The following is a 17,231-nucleotide window of genomic DNA, read 5'->3' as shown; positions in this document are numbered from 1 at the left end:
CATGGCTTTTTTTGCCTTGGCACTGTTTTGAGATGGGTCGTCATCTTGGACCCACATTCGTGACAACGTTTCTCCTGCTTTCATGATGTTTTCAAAGTTCTCAACTATAAACCCAGCAAATAACTCCCCATTCATTCTCTCGTAGTGTTTGACACATGTAACCCCTCTTCCATAACTTATGGTAACAATCACCTTGAGATATTTACCTCCTGTACCACAAGCCTGACCTTTTGCGGTGCAATCTTGAACAGGTCCTTCGCTTCTCTTTCTCCACACACGTCCATTCGGGGCCAAAGCCTGGTCTTTAGGATTTCGTTTATATACAAAACCAACTCCATCAAGATAAAAGTTTGTGTTCTTACACCAAAAATCTTTAGGTTTTTTGCTTCAATATCCATTTTGCAAATTTCAGTCTTATTTTCTTGTCTTTTTCTGTTAGTAAACCCTTTTTACGAGCTTGCAAATAGTAATACCCATTGGCATTCAAAAATCTGGTAACTGTCCTCCTAGAAACATCTACCACGTCTGCCCTTCCCATCAGTCTTTTTATTGTCCAGTTTCGATTCTGGGAGCGGACACATTTAACAAGTCGGAGAAGTCGCCTTTTGTGTCTTACAGATAGTTTAGATGGTCACCCATTGATTGATTTCTTCTTGTTGTTTCAGCTAGTTTTCAAACTCTCACTCCATATTTGATAAATACGAGAATTACAAATTACAGTGTCTGCAATCAATTTAGCTACTTTTGCGGTCCTGTTTAGTTTGACATAAGCTCTTGTTTCTGGAGAAATGATTCTTGGACGGACCATTGTTAATAATTTGCATTCATCGAGTGCTAAAGAACAGCCTCAACCCTTATTTGATATTACGTCAAATTATCAAGATAATAGCTTACACAACACAACAGGTGCAAATGACGCTTTATCGTGACCCTTCAGTATAAGTGACATGTTGTTACAAAAACTTGTAAAATAGTTGTTATATCAATAACACACAATAACTTCCAAACACAGACAATCATGGAGAAAAGTTAGGAGACATTTGCTTTTATAATCATTTATTGCAGAAGCACCCAACCGCATGCCCCAAATATAAATGTTGATGTTGATTTTTTAGGATTTCTGGCTTCCACAATCAACTGCCATTACCCACCACCAACATTGACATTGGGGGGAGGGGCATACCACTGGTTTTGAGGGCAATTACGCAGAAAATCACTTAAAAAGTAATTGTCTCATAACCTTTTGTCCAGGATTGTCTTTCAAATGCTCATACTCTTCAAACATAAGCCTTAGATTAAACAACAGCCTCACAGCGGATTTCGTTGGATTTCTTCAAGAGAACATTGGCAATAACCTGCCTGATGAAAGACATTCATTCTAATATCCATGTTACCAACTCTCATGTCACATCAAGCTATTATGTTTCACTTCAAGGAAATTCTGTCAAGGCAAGGATTTGTAAAAATAAAATACGAAGTCACACATCAGCTCTTTTGAGTTGCCAGACTTTTCAACCTGCTTTGAAATACTGATCTGTTGCAGCATTTAGGCCACACATATCTTCACAAACACCACACTTGCACCAATCTGGGGCGCTAGGCCTGATTATCATCTCACTGAGCGGATTCTCAACCAAAGATATCATTTCCTTCCCAAAGTCACAGCTTCTTTTCCACAAACAACCAACTCAAGAAACAATTTTTACAGGGTTTTCATGGAATGTTCTGCGACCAATTCCTGAAAAATATAAAAAATAGTATTTATCAGCAACAACATTGAGAAAAATATTCTATTAATTATAATGTTGGTATTGTATGTAGGAGCCTATAAACATAAGCAAAAGGACACCCAAAACCATGTTTACACTGTTTCTAGACATTCTTTACCAACCTCAGTTCAAAAGTCCTACATTTTCTAAAAGCCTTGCATATTTACATGTCCTTCCACATTTCTAGCATCAGTTTCTAGATCTTGGGGCTGCAATACAAAGTAAAAAAAGGAAAAGTTTGTTCTATTTGAGATTATATTTTATCACGGATAAGTGAAATACTTTGTACAATAAACTACTTCTTTTTGTCAAATTGCGATCTAGATTGTTAAAGTAAAATATTGTTTCGCTTTATGTGTTTTTAATTTTTTGGCCAAAATACAAAGCTATTTCATATGGATTAAATCTATCTTACTACTAACATGATGGAATCAGCCGAAGATTTTGAAAAGGCAATCCAAGAAGCTGTGTCTAAAGCTATTGCAAGCCAATTGAAGAATCATAACCATGCTGTGGAAAAGAGAATCTAGATGCACTTAAGATATTAACAACCCGTATAATGGAAATTGATACTAAAATAGAGAAGATGAGAGGTGATCAAGAGAAAATAGAGAAAAAAAATGGATCATTTGATGGTTATTTTAACATCTCTGGAAAGAAAATAACAAGATCGTGAAGGAGCGCATAATGAAAATAGTTCGCTGTAATGAAAATAGTCACCCTATTCACAGTAACACTATCCTTGATTTGAATAGAATTAATGAGTAATAATTTTAATGTTACCTGTCCAAATCTGAAATGTTTAAGAATCGTTAATGACAATCACCCTATCTGTTGCAATTTATGCGATTTGTGGTTTCATTTCAAATGTTCCTCATTAACAAAGAATCAATTTCAATCATTTTTGTTGGATAAAAGTCTTTCATGGTTTTGTGCTTTTCGTTTAAAAAATTCACTCCCTTTCCAATCCACGGCAAATAATAGTTTGTTAAAATTGCTCTATGACTCAACATTATGGCCAGTCAAAAGCGGTAAAGCTTTTAATCCCCTTAATATTTAAGTCTTTGAAAAGAACTGCACTGTCTGCAACAAGAAGGTTTGTGACATTGTTAAAGCTATTCCTTGCCAAACTTGCAAATGTCTGATTCATCAAAGATGTTCCCGTCTCCAACCTTGGCAGTCTGCAAACTTTTTTAATGTACTCAAATATTGGAGTTGTCATCAATGCTATATAAATCAATCTCCATTTGCCATGTTAGAAACAAAAGAATTGCTTGACCTGACTTTCAATTCAAATTTCACATGTGTAACAATAAGGGTTCTTATCATGACGGTGAAGTGAAGAACCAGTTAATAACCAAGCTCGTTAGTGGAGCGATAGGCTAGGCTAACAGGCCTAAGCCCCAAATAGATAGCACACAAGAGATACTCGTTCTTTGGTGTGATCTCTATGATAAAAACAGTAAGACTACTTTATTCTAACTTGGATTACATTATATTGAACACAAAGAAAGGAACACTGCGAAACATCACATAACACGATGACACACATATCCCGGAAAGGGAGTTACCAACACAACAGCGTGACAAACAAACATGTGACATTAACACGCAAGAGAATCAAGGAATCTAGCTTCTACTAATACTAATATGCGGATATGCAAATGAGCCCCGAACAAAAGATCCACACCGCACGGCGGTTCGACCCCTTTATCTACCCAAAGGGCAGAGCGGATCTTCCCCGGCAAGGTCTCAAATCAAAGCTAGATAATTGATTTGCTATCATAAAGGTATAACGTTTTTTTTCCTGCCTTGTTTCTCGAGATATTTGGCGTTTTCTGAGGCATCGTCTCGATCACCATTAGTGCTCTCCGTGGTCTTTGGCCCGCGTTTCTGAAGGTCCTTTCTATCTATTTTCTCTTGGTCTCTACAAAAGATTTCAAAACTTTTTCCTCCAGCAACCCTTCAATTTGAACGGAGGCTTTTCAAATTCGTTTCGCTTTCCACAAAGGATCCATTAGATTTTTCGTAGTTAGAGGAGAGGATAGCTAATAATAAATCTACGTGCACTGCTGCTTGGCATTCCTTTTCGAACTTGAAGCGATCCTCGATGGTCGTGGTCTGTGCTACAGCTTGAGGCTTCAGTCATTACAGCTTGTGCTACAGCTTGAGGCTTCACAGATTGAGGCAACCTTTAATGGCAGTATAGTCTATGGATGTGGATTCAAAATGACTGGTAGTAGCTGCTCTCGATCTCAGGTGAGTCTCCTTGGCTTTTTTTATCAACTGGTTTTTTATTGATCGACGATTGAACCCCGTTTCTTATTTCGTTTGCAAGAGCCATGTAATTCGTGCTTTTGACAATCTTCCTTTTCGTTTTAGTAGCTACGTACGTACGGTACACACGCTGCTGCCCGTTTTTTTGGTTTTGCGATGGCTGCTGGCTGTTCCCCTTCTTCACTGGCATCAGAATCGATGGCAACCGAATACAGGTAAGCGTTCTTGTTTATACGTGTTTTTGATATTCCTTATTTCAAATGGTTTCTTGCTCATTTCGAGGAAATTTCACTAAAACCGGCCGATAGACCCCTGCCGCGAACGAAAAATTTTTACTTCTTCTTGTGGTTTTGTGCTAAAAGGAAACTGGATTGGCTTTATTGCAATCAACTGCTGTTTATTCTTGATGCAAGGAAATTTGATTTTCATAGGAAACCCGTTGTAATGCGAATTATGTAATGCCAGCCCCCAACTTTTAATGCCTAACGAGAATCCTTTGCAGCAACTTTTCCTAACCGCCTTCCTTCCTTTTTTGTAGATGAACGATCGGATTCGCTGACTTTTTGGTACAACAAGTGAGTAATTTTTCGATTAAAAGATTTTCCCACCGAGACAAATAGGATTTGCCTGCCTCTCAAGTTAGAATTATTTATAGCTTTGACAGCATTTTCGCAATTGTAAGTGAATCATTCTAGAAATCATTTCAAATGACTTTATGCTGATTTGGGCGAAATAACACTCAAAACCGGTTGCTAAAAGGAGTTGCTAGAACGTGTCACGAACGTGTTTCTCTTAAATTTTTACCTCTTCGTAGTTTTGTCCTTAAAAGAAAATGGATTTACTATATTGCTCGCTTAACAAGAACAATTTCAAATGATTTTATGCTTAATTTAATGAAATTACACTAAAAACCAGTCGCTAAAGGGGTGGCTAAGTTCTCGGGGCGAACGTTTTTTCTGAAATTTTACAAAGCATTTTGACCATCGATTTCCTTAGAACGTGCTTTCATTAACCATGGAATAAGATCTTCATTATTTTTTTGTTCTTCATCTAGACCAAAGAGCGTTTCAAGCAATAATTATGACGCAAACGTGATTCTCGGACCTTCGAAAGGAAATTTATGGCATTTATGCTGGCGTTAAATCGAACAAAGAAGCAAGAAAAAACCATGACTGTGGAGAAAATTACTAAATCTATGAAGATTAGCTGTTGTCCATGAATTGTATTTTGTTAATTTGTTGTTTGAGTAAGAATCCTTTCTGATGCACAAAACTTTTGCTGTTTTCTATCTTTCAATTTCTTAAGTGCTTTGTTGCTGTAGTGTTTTAAAAGCTAATTGTGACAAAGATATGATACCAGGCCCTCAAATGAAATAACGGTGTAATTATTTTAATTCTTTGGAGTTTAGATCAGAAATCGTTAAAATTTTTTATAAATCAACATACTTTTTTAGGAATTTTTATTCTTAAGAAATTTTCAGATGATGTTTGTCTAAACGATCACCATGGGCCAATAACGGCTAACAGGAATATTGTGTTGGAAAATTTCAATATTTGATTCAGAATAAACAGGGAGCTTTGAGGGTGGCCCGCAATTATGTCTTAAAACAGCATCACAAGTGAACAAAGATTGAACGAAGTGCTTTAAAATGAACATTACAGCTCTAAGAATGACCTTAGAAAATATTTAAAAAAAGCCCCTTTAAGTCGACAAGGGCTAAGAGTGTACGACTAGAAAATTTTAAAATTTGTTGGAGAACTTTAAAATTTGATTCTGACTAAATAGGAGAACTTTTAGGAATAACCCATGAAATTGTGTCAAAGAGGATTAATAATTGGTGGGGGCAGGCAGAAGCATGTTGTTGTCAAACTTTAAAGTAGAATTCAGAATAATAAGCAGAGCTTTTAGATAAGCCTGCAAAGTATTTCAACGATTCATCAAGAGATAAAAAAAGATGGAAACTTAAAAACATTGCAATTAGAATAAACAGGAGAAATGAAGAGGGTAACACGTGAAAATATTTAAACGAGGACCACGAATAGACCGGGGCTTGCAAAATGTTTTTAAACAACTTTCAACCCTGCCTCTACATGACAAATGTAATGTATCAAATTGAAAGTATGCACATTTCGATTAACAGAAGACTAGCTCCCCTGAGAAGCCCACTACGCGGGCTTGCCAGTGGCCCTACGGTTGAATATTAAGATTAGCCTTGGAAAGACAAGAGTGCCATAAACCTCGATTTCAAAATGAGGAGAGGTCACGTGATAAAAAAATTCCTTGCACTCCTGTGCGAATTAAATTCGCACTTTTGTGACTATCTCTAGGAAGGGGGGAGCCTCAACCCCATCTTTCTTTTTAGCAATTTTGTTATCACGTGACCTCTCCTCATTTTGAAATCGAGGTTTATGGCACACTTGTCTTTCCAAGGCTAATCTTAATATTCAACCGTAGGGCCACTGGCAAGCCCGCGTAGAGGGCTTCGTAGGGGAGCTATAACATAATAATAACAGTAAGTGAAGTTTACAAATTCTAAAACGTTACACATGTCCCTGTCAAAATTCTTGCATTGATGTCAATGACTATGAACTACTGTGTAACAAACATGTTCTCTGCCACATAATTTTAGGGAGACCTCATTTACAACATATTAAACAAGAACTCAAAAGAATAAATACTCTGTCTAGAACACAATTTTTATGCTCTCATTTTACCATGTTTACCACAATCCATCATCTCCCAATTTCTCCTTTAAAAATCTTTCTTTACAAACGATATATAATCATAACCAACAAATAAAGAACAAATCCTTGCAACACACATTAAACGCCCCTGGGAACATTCACACACAATACAACTATAGAACAGAACAAATGCACGATTATAACACTTGAACACCACTGAACAAACAATGATAACCATACTCAGTGGCGGCTGGTGGGACATTTTGCTGGGGGGGGCAAAATGTCAGGTGTTGGGTGTTGCCAAATACAAATTTAAAAGCCATGCTCCTGGTTCCCGGAAGATAAGTAACATGAGAAAAAGTCATTACTTTTGTTATGCAATGCTCAAAGATCTAAAAGTTAGTTAAAAATTTAAATCTAAATCTACCAAGAAGTATTTTATTTGCACAGAGACTTGTTATAAATGTGTTCAAAATTGCTTAGTTTTACATACTTTCCACCTTGGATGCCACAGTTTCAAAAAAAGAAATTATGTTATTCAAACAGCTTTGTAACTAAAATTTCTTTTTGTCACTTTTTAATACAATTTCCATAAAATGTTCTAAGAATTTTAATTGATGGCAATCATGGCACATTACTAAAGTCTACTTTGCTCACTTCATTTCTAAAACATCATCATTTTACTTCAATCAACTGTGATGCTTACCATTTAAAACTAACTGAGAAACTAGAAAGTTAAAATATCCAAAGTACCATTGTGAAGGGTTAATATTTTGTGGCTCATTAGGGGCTAAAAACCAATTTCATGCAGGTTATTTCTTGTTAAACCAAATTTGCAATTGTAAAGAAACATTATATAGACACTGGCATATGAATAATTAAATAAACTAATAGAAATACTGAGGACAAAAAACAGAAACTATCAACTTTAAGTTTAACAAGTTTGCAAAAGTTTGTCATTGATTATTTAAAAAGGAACTTGGCTCTTCTATTTTTCAGCTGGGCAAACATCTCAATGACATTTTTGTTAAAGTCTGTTGAATCTCTGATAAGGCTCTTTTCCATGGAGAGCATGGCCAAAGCATTCAACCTTTCTTCAGACATTGTGTTTCTCAGGAAATTCTTTATTCTCTTAAGTGTTGAGAAACATCTCTCTGCTTCACAGGATGACATTGGAATTGTCATTATGATTTTAAGCAGTTGCACAGTTTCTGAAAATGTGTCTGCAAGGTTGCTTTCCATGAGAAGATGAAGCAATGGAACAGCCCCACAGCATTGTCTAAATTCTGGTCTGCTATAGATGACAGAAAGTTCTGATTGTAGCTTGGTTCCATCAAAGAAAGGAAAGGATTTCACTGCATTTTCAACGACCTTGGTTGGGAAGGATTGTTCAAAATAAGAAAATGAACCACTTTCAAAAAGTGTGGCAGCAGTAAGATGTTCAGTGAATTTGAATCTTGAGCAGCAATGTGATATTATAACATCAGAGACTTCTATCAGTGTCACAGATAATTCTTCATCAGAGTAGGGGAATCTGGGCCTTTTTGGAAGAGGATCCACACTCTCAGCAGATGAGGTCATTGAACAGATATCTGGAACTTTATCTCTCACATTGTTGATAGCTTTGACAAAATTATGGATGCATGTCTGAATGAATGTTGCAGAGATCTGGCGTTTTTGCAATTGAGCATAGATAATATCTACATGTGGCATCAACTGCTGGAAGAACTCCAGATAAATTAAAAAGTTTTTGTCCTGAAGCCAATGAAGAAGGCCACTTGCCTCACGAACACTTACTTGGTCTCTTTTCCATGTGTTTATTATCATCTCAAAGCACTTTATCAGATCATCCTTGTGCTCAAACACAGTTGAGACAATTCTACTTTGAAAATTCCATCTGGTTTGCACAGAGCGAGGAATTCTTCTGGCCACACATTCATCGAGGCATGATACTCTCTTTGGAGAGCGAGAGAAAAAAACTGAAAATGCATTTAAATTTGCAAAGAATATTCTTACACTGGTGATATGTGAAACAGCCTGTTGTAGTACCAGGTTGAGTTGGTGGGCATAGCAACGAACATAGTGAGCATTGGGATATGCATCCTTTACTATGCTCTGAACACCTCTATGTTGGCCACTCATTACTGATGCACCATCATAGCATTGTGCAACAAGCTTCTGTTTGTCATGAGTCCCAGGTAGAATGTTATCCAAGCAACTTAGCACATTGGATGATATAGTTGCAGCATCACCCTGTGGCATGTCACAAAATGTCCAAAACCTCTCAACAATCTTCCCAGATGTTATGTATCTAAACACCACAACATTCTGTAAGTGATTTGATACATCAGTTGTGTCATCTGCAATCACTGCCACAAAATCAGCTTTCTTTATCTCTTTCTGGATTTTACTTTGCATAATTTTGTACATGATCTTAAGCAATTCATTCTGGATGGTTTTAGAAGTACCTCTAAATATAGTTGCTGTCTCCAAGTGTTGACTCAAAACAGAATCAAGAGCTGCTGTGAAGTTTACCAAACCAAGGAATACACCTGGGTTGTCTGAACTAGATGTTTCATCGTGTCCTCTTAATGCTAGTTCAAAAGCACCACAGAACTTAATGCAGTCAATAATTCTTGACAGAATATGCCTATTTTTTTCAACTTTAAGATTATGTTGAAGAATGGATTCCCTGTACGCTTGACTAAGTTGCTCGGCAATGTTGGTTTGGCCAAAAAATGCCAGCTTCAAGCAATTCTCTACATGGCTACCACATCTAATGTGCCGTTTTACCTTGTCGGATAGATGTTTCCAGTCGTTTACACCAGTCTGTGTCCAAGCCTTTTCTCGTTGAGACTCCCCAAAAAGGAGACATGGGAAACAGTAAACTTTACCAGATTGAGTACAACCAGTGAGCCAACTGTACTTCAAGTACCAGGCTTTGGTAAACCGATGGGACGACGAGCCTGACGTCGTCAACAAATCTGGCCTATCAGGGCCTAGCCGCTTCACCTCTAATTTCTCTTCCAAAGTTAACTGGTGGAACGGACGCATTAGTAGATTTCGAACTCTATTCATAACTAACGAGTGTATTGAAGTCTTCACTAAGTAGAACAGAATATTTCATAAAAATGATACTGGGCCTTCGAAACACGACAGATCAAGATTTGTTTGTTTAATTGGATGTTGCCCTGCAACGACTTCCACGCTCTATCATTGTGGTTGTTGTTGAAACAGGGAGGGCAAAATTTTTCTTGCCCAAATTTCTCATAATTCAGCCAATCATCAAGCGTTTCTGGCAGCGCTGGGACTGTGATATTTGAAACTGCGCATGTCAGACAGCCAGTTTGAGGGGCAAAAAAAATCTTGCCCAATGGCATGACATCATCATATTGGAGCAAGGCTCACATCGTAGAAGCGACTTTTTACATCGAAAAACAAGAAAAGATATTCAACACGCAAACTCTGGCCTCGCTTTTTGCCCTAGCAAAAAATCGTAGAATTTTTTCATTTTTCTTGGGGGGGCATTGCCCAAAGTTGCCCATTGCACGAGCCGCCACTGACCATACTACATCAGTCGCTTTACATAACAAGATTACTCCAAATATATTGGAGCCACACCTGATGGAAAAGTCTTTGACCCAACATATTTATCAAGTTTTTGGCTACTTGAAATAAAGTGTCCCTACTCCCATGGAAACCACTCAATGGAGGAAGCTTGTGAAGACCCAACTTTTCTATGTTCAATTGTTGATGGAGTTGCTTGACTAAAGCATGATGACAGGCGTGGCTACTATGCTCAAGTTCAGGGGCAGCTTGCTCTAAATGGCTTAGAGTGGTGTGATTTTGTAGTTTATTTGTAAGGAGCAAATACAATTTCGAGCTTCGGGAACAACAAATTCTAACACTTTTTTGAACTTTTCGTTTGAAAGTTTTTGAAGCCGGTGTGATGGCTTAAATACTTCTCCTCCTTTTGTGCAGAGTGGCATGGTTCTCTCAACTGACTTACTGAGTTGCATGGCTGTGATATAGAAACTTGAATTGCTCTCGATAGCATATCAGATCTGCTAGTGGTATCAAATTGCCGCTCAAGGATGGCAAAGCATTTGCTTTCAGCCTCTTCGTTTTGCTAAGGGAGTTGATAAAATCTTCCTCAGAAAAATGTGCAGAGCAAACCTTCAGGTATTTCGCAGCACTGAAGTCTTCTTTCTTATCTCTTTTGATGGCTGTAATCCATTTCTAACAGAGATCAAACAATGTAAATAATAATCACAATGAATATGATGGCGACAATAAAGGTGAGGAAAGATTTGGCTGATAATTCAAGAAAAAAATTGTCTTAAATTCTTACCTCTCTGAGCCTTTTGTTGCTCGGAAGGGAATGGAAAGTCAAAGTACTGTCTGTAGAATTGTTGAAACATCCATAGGCAGCACAGTAATGAGCCATTTTTTAAGATAAACGGGGATAAACAGGTCGAAATTTGCCACTGCACGTAATCTGTCTGTGCAAGCTCGGGTGCGGTCTGTTATGTTGTTTACCCATTTCAAGTCACATGTCTTTGCACTCGCAACAAATCCAAGCAAGTCTATTAACAGCATTTGATTCAGTACTGTATCCTGCTCGATATGGGCCTGCGCTTCTCTTTGTTTCAGCATTGAAAACTTCCGTTATCAAGTGGCCATGTATATTTGAAAATGGAGGACCCAATCAACTTCCTTCTTATCCTCTCAACTTCATCCCTTTAAATGCAGGATGGGTTTTCTCTTTCAAGATCTCGCAGGTAAACGTGCTGAAATGACATGTATCGAGCATAGTTCACATGATTAAAAGCAAAACAGTGTTTCACCATGTCCCTTTATTGAACAATTCAAGAAACTCTGCATTCTCAACGACTTGTTCAATTAGGGAAGGACTTGGATCCATAGGATATGAGCAAGCCTTGCATACACTTGCTCGTCTGCATGAGCTTAAATATGTTCAATATCTAGCTCTTTCATTACACACAACAATTTATCAAGAAAGTTCTTGCACACAGGATATTCTGGAGGCTGTGGAATAACTGGAAAATACTCTACAAGAGACTTCTGAACTTCAACACCTGTCACAATTTTGTTAAAAGCTATCCAAGAGCCAATCATATTATCATCTTCTGTTCGTCCAGGAAGACCATTGAGTATCACCCATACAACATTGCGCTTCAGACAATATGTTAAAAGATTATCATCTGTGTTATCAACAAGATCAATGAACAACTTTGAGGGAATTCTCTGCCCAATTTCAAAATTCCCAATTTCTTCAAGCTCATCGACATCGGGAGCGATGTTGAGACTTGTCTTGTATGAAAGAGAGGGACCTGGGTCTTCACCTGAAATAGAAAGTAAGAAATGATCAAAACTTTAATTAAAATAAGAAAAGATGACTGTGATGAAAAATACAGAACAGAAAATAAGCATGTCAATCAATTAACAACGATTCTATGGTTAATTACATACCTGGAAGGACCTGTTGAAATAATGTGCAATTTGAATCATGTTCCAGAAACAGTTGCACTACCTTTTGAGCCGTCATTGTTATCAATTGTAGCATGTCTAGAAATTCCCTTTGCTATCTTGTTAGAAACACAACCGCTGGCTAACAGCATCCCCGCCCATGCATCGTTCTGAAGTTTTATGTCTTCGTATGAAATAAAATTTCCTAGCTTTTGCAGGATAACCACTGACTGTTTACTGGTTGTGAAACGTTGCAGCATCATCCCAGTAAAAACTTGTTTCACAATCTTCTGTTTGAAGCATAGTAGCACTTCCCAGTCAGAGGCTAATGACCACACTTTTGTAGTCATTGGTTTTGATCTTGTCACAGCATAGCCATACTGATTTATTTTGTAATTTTTGTCAACTGTTGCATAAATCATGTTTTAAATCTCTTGCAGTGGACCTCTGTCAAACTGTTCAATCAGTTCATCAGGTTACATGGCCAAGTACATTCATACTCAACCCTCGCTACCATTTTTCTGTTAATCATTGCTGCACATGCCTTGATTAAATCCTCGTCTCAGAGAACCTGTCCCTTCAAATTTGCAATCACATACTCCAAAGGATTCACATCGCTTGATTAAATTATCACCTGGCGTACTTAAAAATAAAACCCAAGCCTTTCAGAAAATACACCGACCAATTTCTTCTTCAATGCAGCTGTATTGTTCACTGGTGAATCAACTTTTTCATCACTTGAATTCATTAAATCACGAAGAGGATCGCTCAGCAAAAAAAGCTTGTTTCTCCCGCAAATCTTTGTTTAAATTTTTCCAAAGATCTCGCTCATCACATCATTCTGAATATCTTCTAAATCGTCATCAATTTGTTTTTGTCTCTGTTTATTTATAGCAAACTTCAAATAACACGACTGGTGGTAATATACATGGATAGCAAAGATATCATGAGACTGTCCACTAATAGCCAATTGTAGTCTCTTAGCCGCTGCAAAAAATTGATGTTCCTTATTCTAATTATATTCTTCTTTTTGTTTTAACAACCCATTTGCTGATTTGTTCCTTTCACAACGCCCCAAGCCCCCGCTTTCATATTGATTATTATCAAGTGTTTGCTTCACATTGCAAATAAAACATATCCGTTTCTCCCTCAGATGCTGGCTACAGCAGCGTCTTGACACTCTGTCTTCTTTTTGAGATTCTCTTACAAAATCCTCACCAATACTACTCTTCTCAATCTCAAATAATCCGTATTTTATTTCACATCCTTCTATTTCTGTCCTAAAAGATGTTCTGCACACTGTGTGTGCCAAAAGCACAAGTTTCAGTTATCTCCTTGAAAACTTTTGTAAATGCGTACTTTGAATCAGCACTCTCCACATTCATTGTTGACCAGTGCCTTGCCTGTTCTTGCACATTCAACCATCCGTCATCTTTAAATGAGCTTATTTTTTCCTTCTTTTTTAAGAGGCGTTTACACAATAAGAATTTCTCTTTACTATCTAAGTTCAGAGCCAAAAATGAACTGCTTTTATCCTTTATTTAAATATTTTTCTAACAGGAAAGGCCCAGCACAAATAATCAGTTGAAACTCCCACGAGGCAAATATAATTTCATGGAATATCAAATTTCAAGGACAAGTAATTTACTTCCTTTGGCCAAAAGTATAATGCAGGGTAATGCAAGCGAAAGATACGCAACATCAGTTTGCAACCATTGGTGATCTTCATCAACTTCAATTGTACATGACACTCATTCAAAGAGAACATGGGATTACAATATTAGAAAAATATTTTCAATGATGATGTCATCAATTTTTTTGCTGACATCTGCAAAAATCTGAAAACTATACACCATTCAAATCATAACATTGAGAACTATTGATTGAGACCGTTTTCACTCAATTTACGTGTATTTTTACTGGGCTATGAGTGTTTTACTTGCAAAAAATGTCGCTCTGCGACGTCATCAAAAAACCACACTTCGGTCGAAATTTCAAAGAGCCCACCTCGGATTTGGAATCAGCATGGTCGAATTGCTATTATTGTGAAAGAAAATTCAAAGTAAAGTTGAAGTTCAGATTGTTGAGGAAAATTCCCTGCCTATTAGTCCTGATGAATAAATAGTGCTAGTTCATTTTCAAATTTTCTCTATGGATTTCCAATTTTTCGCTCCTTCAACTTGATGTTGCCATTTTGCAACATTGAGAATCTTTGGTTTCTTTCACTCGAACTTTCAAAAAAAGAGATGCTAGTCTTATTCTGGAAAATATGTAATTACATCTAGTTTATGTTTGAGTTTTTTTGTGAAAGCAATTTATTCATCTCATTTACTGATTTTTCTTACAATTATCTGAAAAAAATTACTTTATTCCTAGATTTATATGAGTATGTCACAAAAAAGGCATATGATATTTCAGAGGCTCTAGAGATTGTTTTGCTACCTGATGGAAATTGTTCGGATATAGATGAAGATTATTCTGATACAGATGGTGAAATGAAAAATCTTGATATTGATTCTAAGGCCCCGTTCACACGGGAACGATATCGTTCCGTTCCGTTCTTCTCCGTTTCAAAAAGCGGAATGCTCAGGGGTTGCGTTCCGTTCCCGTGTGAACGCGCAGAACTGGTCCAGAAAATGTAACGATAAGAGTTTTGCCCTGGGCGCATGCGTCTGTGTTGCTGTTGAGGGAAGGAAAAGGTGACAATGATAAACTCAACAAAGAAAATGAAGGATTTGAAAAACACCATTGGCTGAATCTCGCCCTTAGTCCATTTAAAAGATTCAACACCATTCTGCAAACATTAAAATTCCTTCCTTTTAGGGTTGGCTTCCATTTTCCCACTAGCTTGCTTATTTTGGGGCGCTTTTGTATTCTCAATTTATTCAAATTTCTTAAAAAATTCAGAGATAGCTCAGAGATAAATCGAAATGCTGAAATCTATCTCCATTATGGACATGCGCATTAAAAATCATTTGCTTATTTTGGCGTGCAAATATCAGAACGGAACAATTGTGTTCCCGGCTGAACATAAACAAAAATTGATACGCAATCATTCTGTTGCTGTGTGAACCAAAAACTGGAACGAAACGATTGCGTTCCTGTGTGAACGGGGCCTAAATGTAATGAAGATGAATTGAGTCTACCAAACATGGGATCTTGTGAGTTTGAAATTCAACAACCAGAGGGTGCTGCAGATCAAAATGAGAGCCCATTTGAAGTCATTGAGGGATGTGTACAAGGTTCATGATTTTTGTGGTAGGAAAAGACATCCCAAAAGTCTGCTTTGGGATCAAAAGAACATAAAAAACATTCAAAAAATTCAACAGTAAAAAAGGTCCATAAATAGAAATGTTCTAAAATGTCACTGATAATACTTTAACTGAGAAATTCTCTGAGCCGTCAGGATGTATTCCAGGTCCCTACAACTATTTCAAGCAATTTGTTAGTGATGAATGCTTTGAAAATATTGCTATGCAAACAAACATATATGATTTGCAGAAAGATGGAAGGAGATCTGTGTCTCCATAGATAAAATAGATCAATTTTGTGGAAATCTAATATTCACAGGAATCTATTCAGCAACAATATACAGAATGTACTGGGAAATCCACTCAGCAGTTATGAACTCACTCAGCAGGTAGAAGCAGTTATGATTTCAGGTCAAACACACATTCTGGAATCCCTATTGTCAAGCGGTATTAGACGAATTTGATGAATCTGGACTAGTCTGGGATGAACTTGAAAGACAAATTCACATCCCAACCTTCAGAAAAAGTCTGGCCTCACTTTTGTTTTGGACAAGACTGCATCAGTAGGTCAGTACTTCAATTGCCTGTTTACCATTGAAATTGTCCAGCACATTGTTGAACAAACGAACATTTACGCTGAGCAGATGTTAGATCGTCATTTTACTGCGGAATCAACAAAAGTGCGATGGAACCAAGTAACAGAAAAATTGGGTTCCTCGTCAACAAAATAGCATTGATGAGGGCATGATTGCATTCACTGGAAGAAGTTGTATCAAGCAGTACATGAATGATAAGCCAGATCCATGAGGATTTAAAATGTGGAAGCTGGTGGATACTGTTGCCTCTTACCTGTATTTATTTGATATTTACACAGGTAAAAGTAGTGAAAGAGAAACATGCCTTGGTAAGAATGTAGTCCTAAAGCTGGCTAAAAACCTGCAACCTGGTCAACCTTGGCAGCTTTTTTTGATAACTTTTTCAGCTCAGTTTCTCTCGTGGACACATTGTACAAAAGGGGAATTTATGCCACTGGAACTATTAAGGCTGGGTTACTTGATCACTTTTTACCATCACTTTATTCGTTATTGGACTAACAAGCTGAAAAGTGATCGCGTAATATACTAAAATTTCCCATTTTCGCTGCCAAAATTAATGCGCTTATCAGGTGTGAATCCTCTATCATTGGAAATTTTACTCCGAACAAAAGCAGAGTAAAATCGCGTCCATCACTTTTTTCAAAGGCGCTAAAAAATTATTATGTCCTATAGTGTTTTGATGAGAAAGGAACGGCCTAGAGTCTCGAAAAAAGAAGAAAAACACGTTAATTGTGCTCAGAAACATAATTATTAGCAGAAAAGGAATATGAAAAATGATTTAGAGTAAATCGAAGAGCAGCACATTACAGAAAAATAAATGCAGATTAATAAAATACACTCATTTTTATAAGAAACCATCCTCGACATTGAGTATGTGAGTTTCTAAATGTTCACAAAATTTCAGAACTCAACAGTTTTTGGAATGTTTCTATTTTATTCTAAAAAACAAGAGCCTCAATACTTTAAATTTAGTTTCCTGATCACTGTGTAGTTTATTCTTTTTGTAAGTTTATAGTGTAAAAGTAAGTTTTGTCAAAATTAGCAATAGAAAATCAAGAAAATTCTTGATTTTGCATTTTATCAATCTTAATCAGTTTCTTAAGTTTTTTTTAGCTCGAGTATTTGAGTTTCTTAACCTTTTTTTCATTTTCAAGTACTGGTTTC

General features: G+C 36.9%; 1 protein-coding gene across 1 annotated transcript; it reads right to left on the bottom strand.

Moving 5' to 3' along the window:
- Window positions 1–282: 282 nt before the first annotated feature.
- Window positions 283–16,969, bottom strand: LOC135695255 (zinc finger MYM-type protein 1-like). The gene is made up of 2 exons (XM_089110178.1): window positions 12,224–16,969; window positions 283–12,096 (listed from the first exon to the last, which is right to left on the bottom strand). Exon 2 carries the CDS (start codon window positions 9,806–9,808, stop codon window positions 7,694–7,696), a length of 2,115 nt encoding a protein of 704 aa, XP_088966304.1. The 5' UTR covers window positions 9,809–12,096; window positions 12,224–16,969; the 3' UTR covers window positions 283–7,693.
- Window positions 16,970–17,231: the final 262 nt, after the last annotated feature.

This window comes from Rhopilema esculentum, chromosome 9 (genome assembly GCF_057945365.1).
Source record: "Rhopilema esculentum isolate cy_ngs chromosome 9, ASM5794536v1, whole genome shotgun sequence".
NCBI lineage: Eukaryota > Metazoa > Cnidaria > Scyphozoa > Rhizostomeae > Rhizostomatidae > Rhopilema > Rhopilema esculentum.
Note: the sequence above shows the minus strand (reverse complement) of the source record. Positions and strands in the feature narration are given on the sequence as shown.

Coding starts and splice junctions, on each gene's coding strand:
- LOC135695255 (XM_089110178.1), bottom strand. CDS start 9,808: ATGAATAGAGTTCGAAATCTACTAATGCGTCCGTTCCACCAGTTAACT.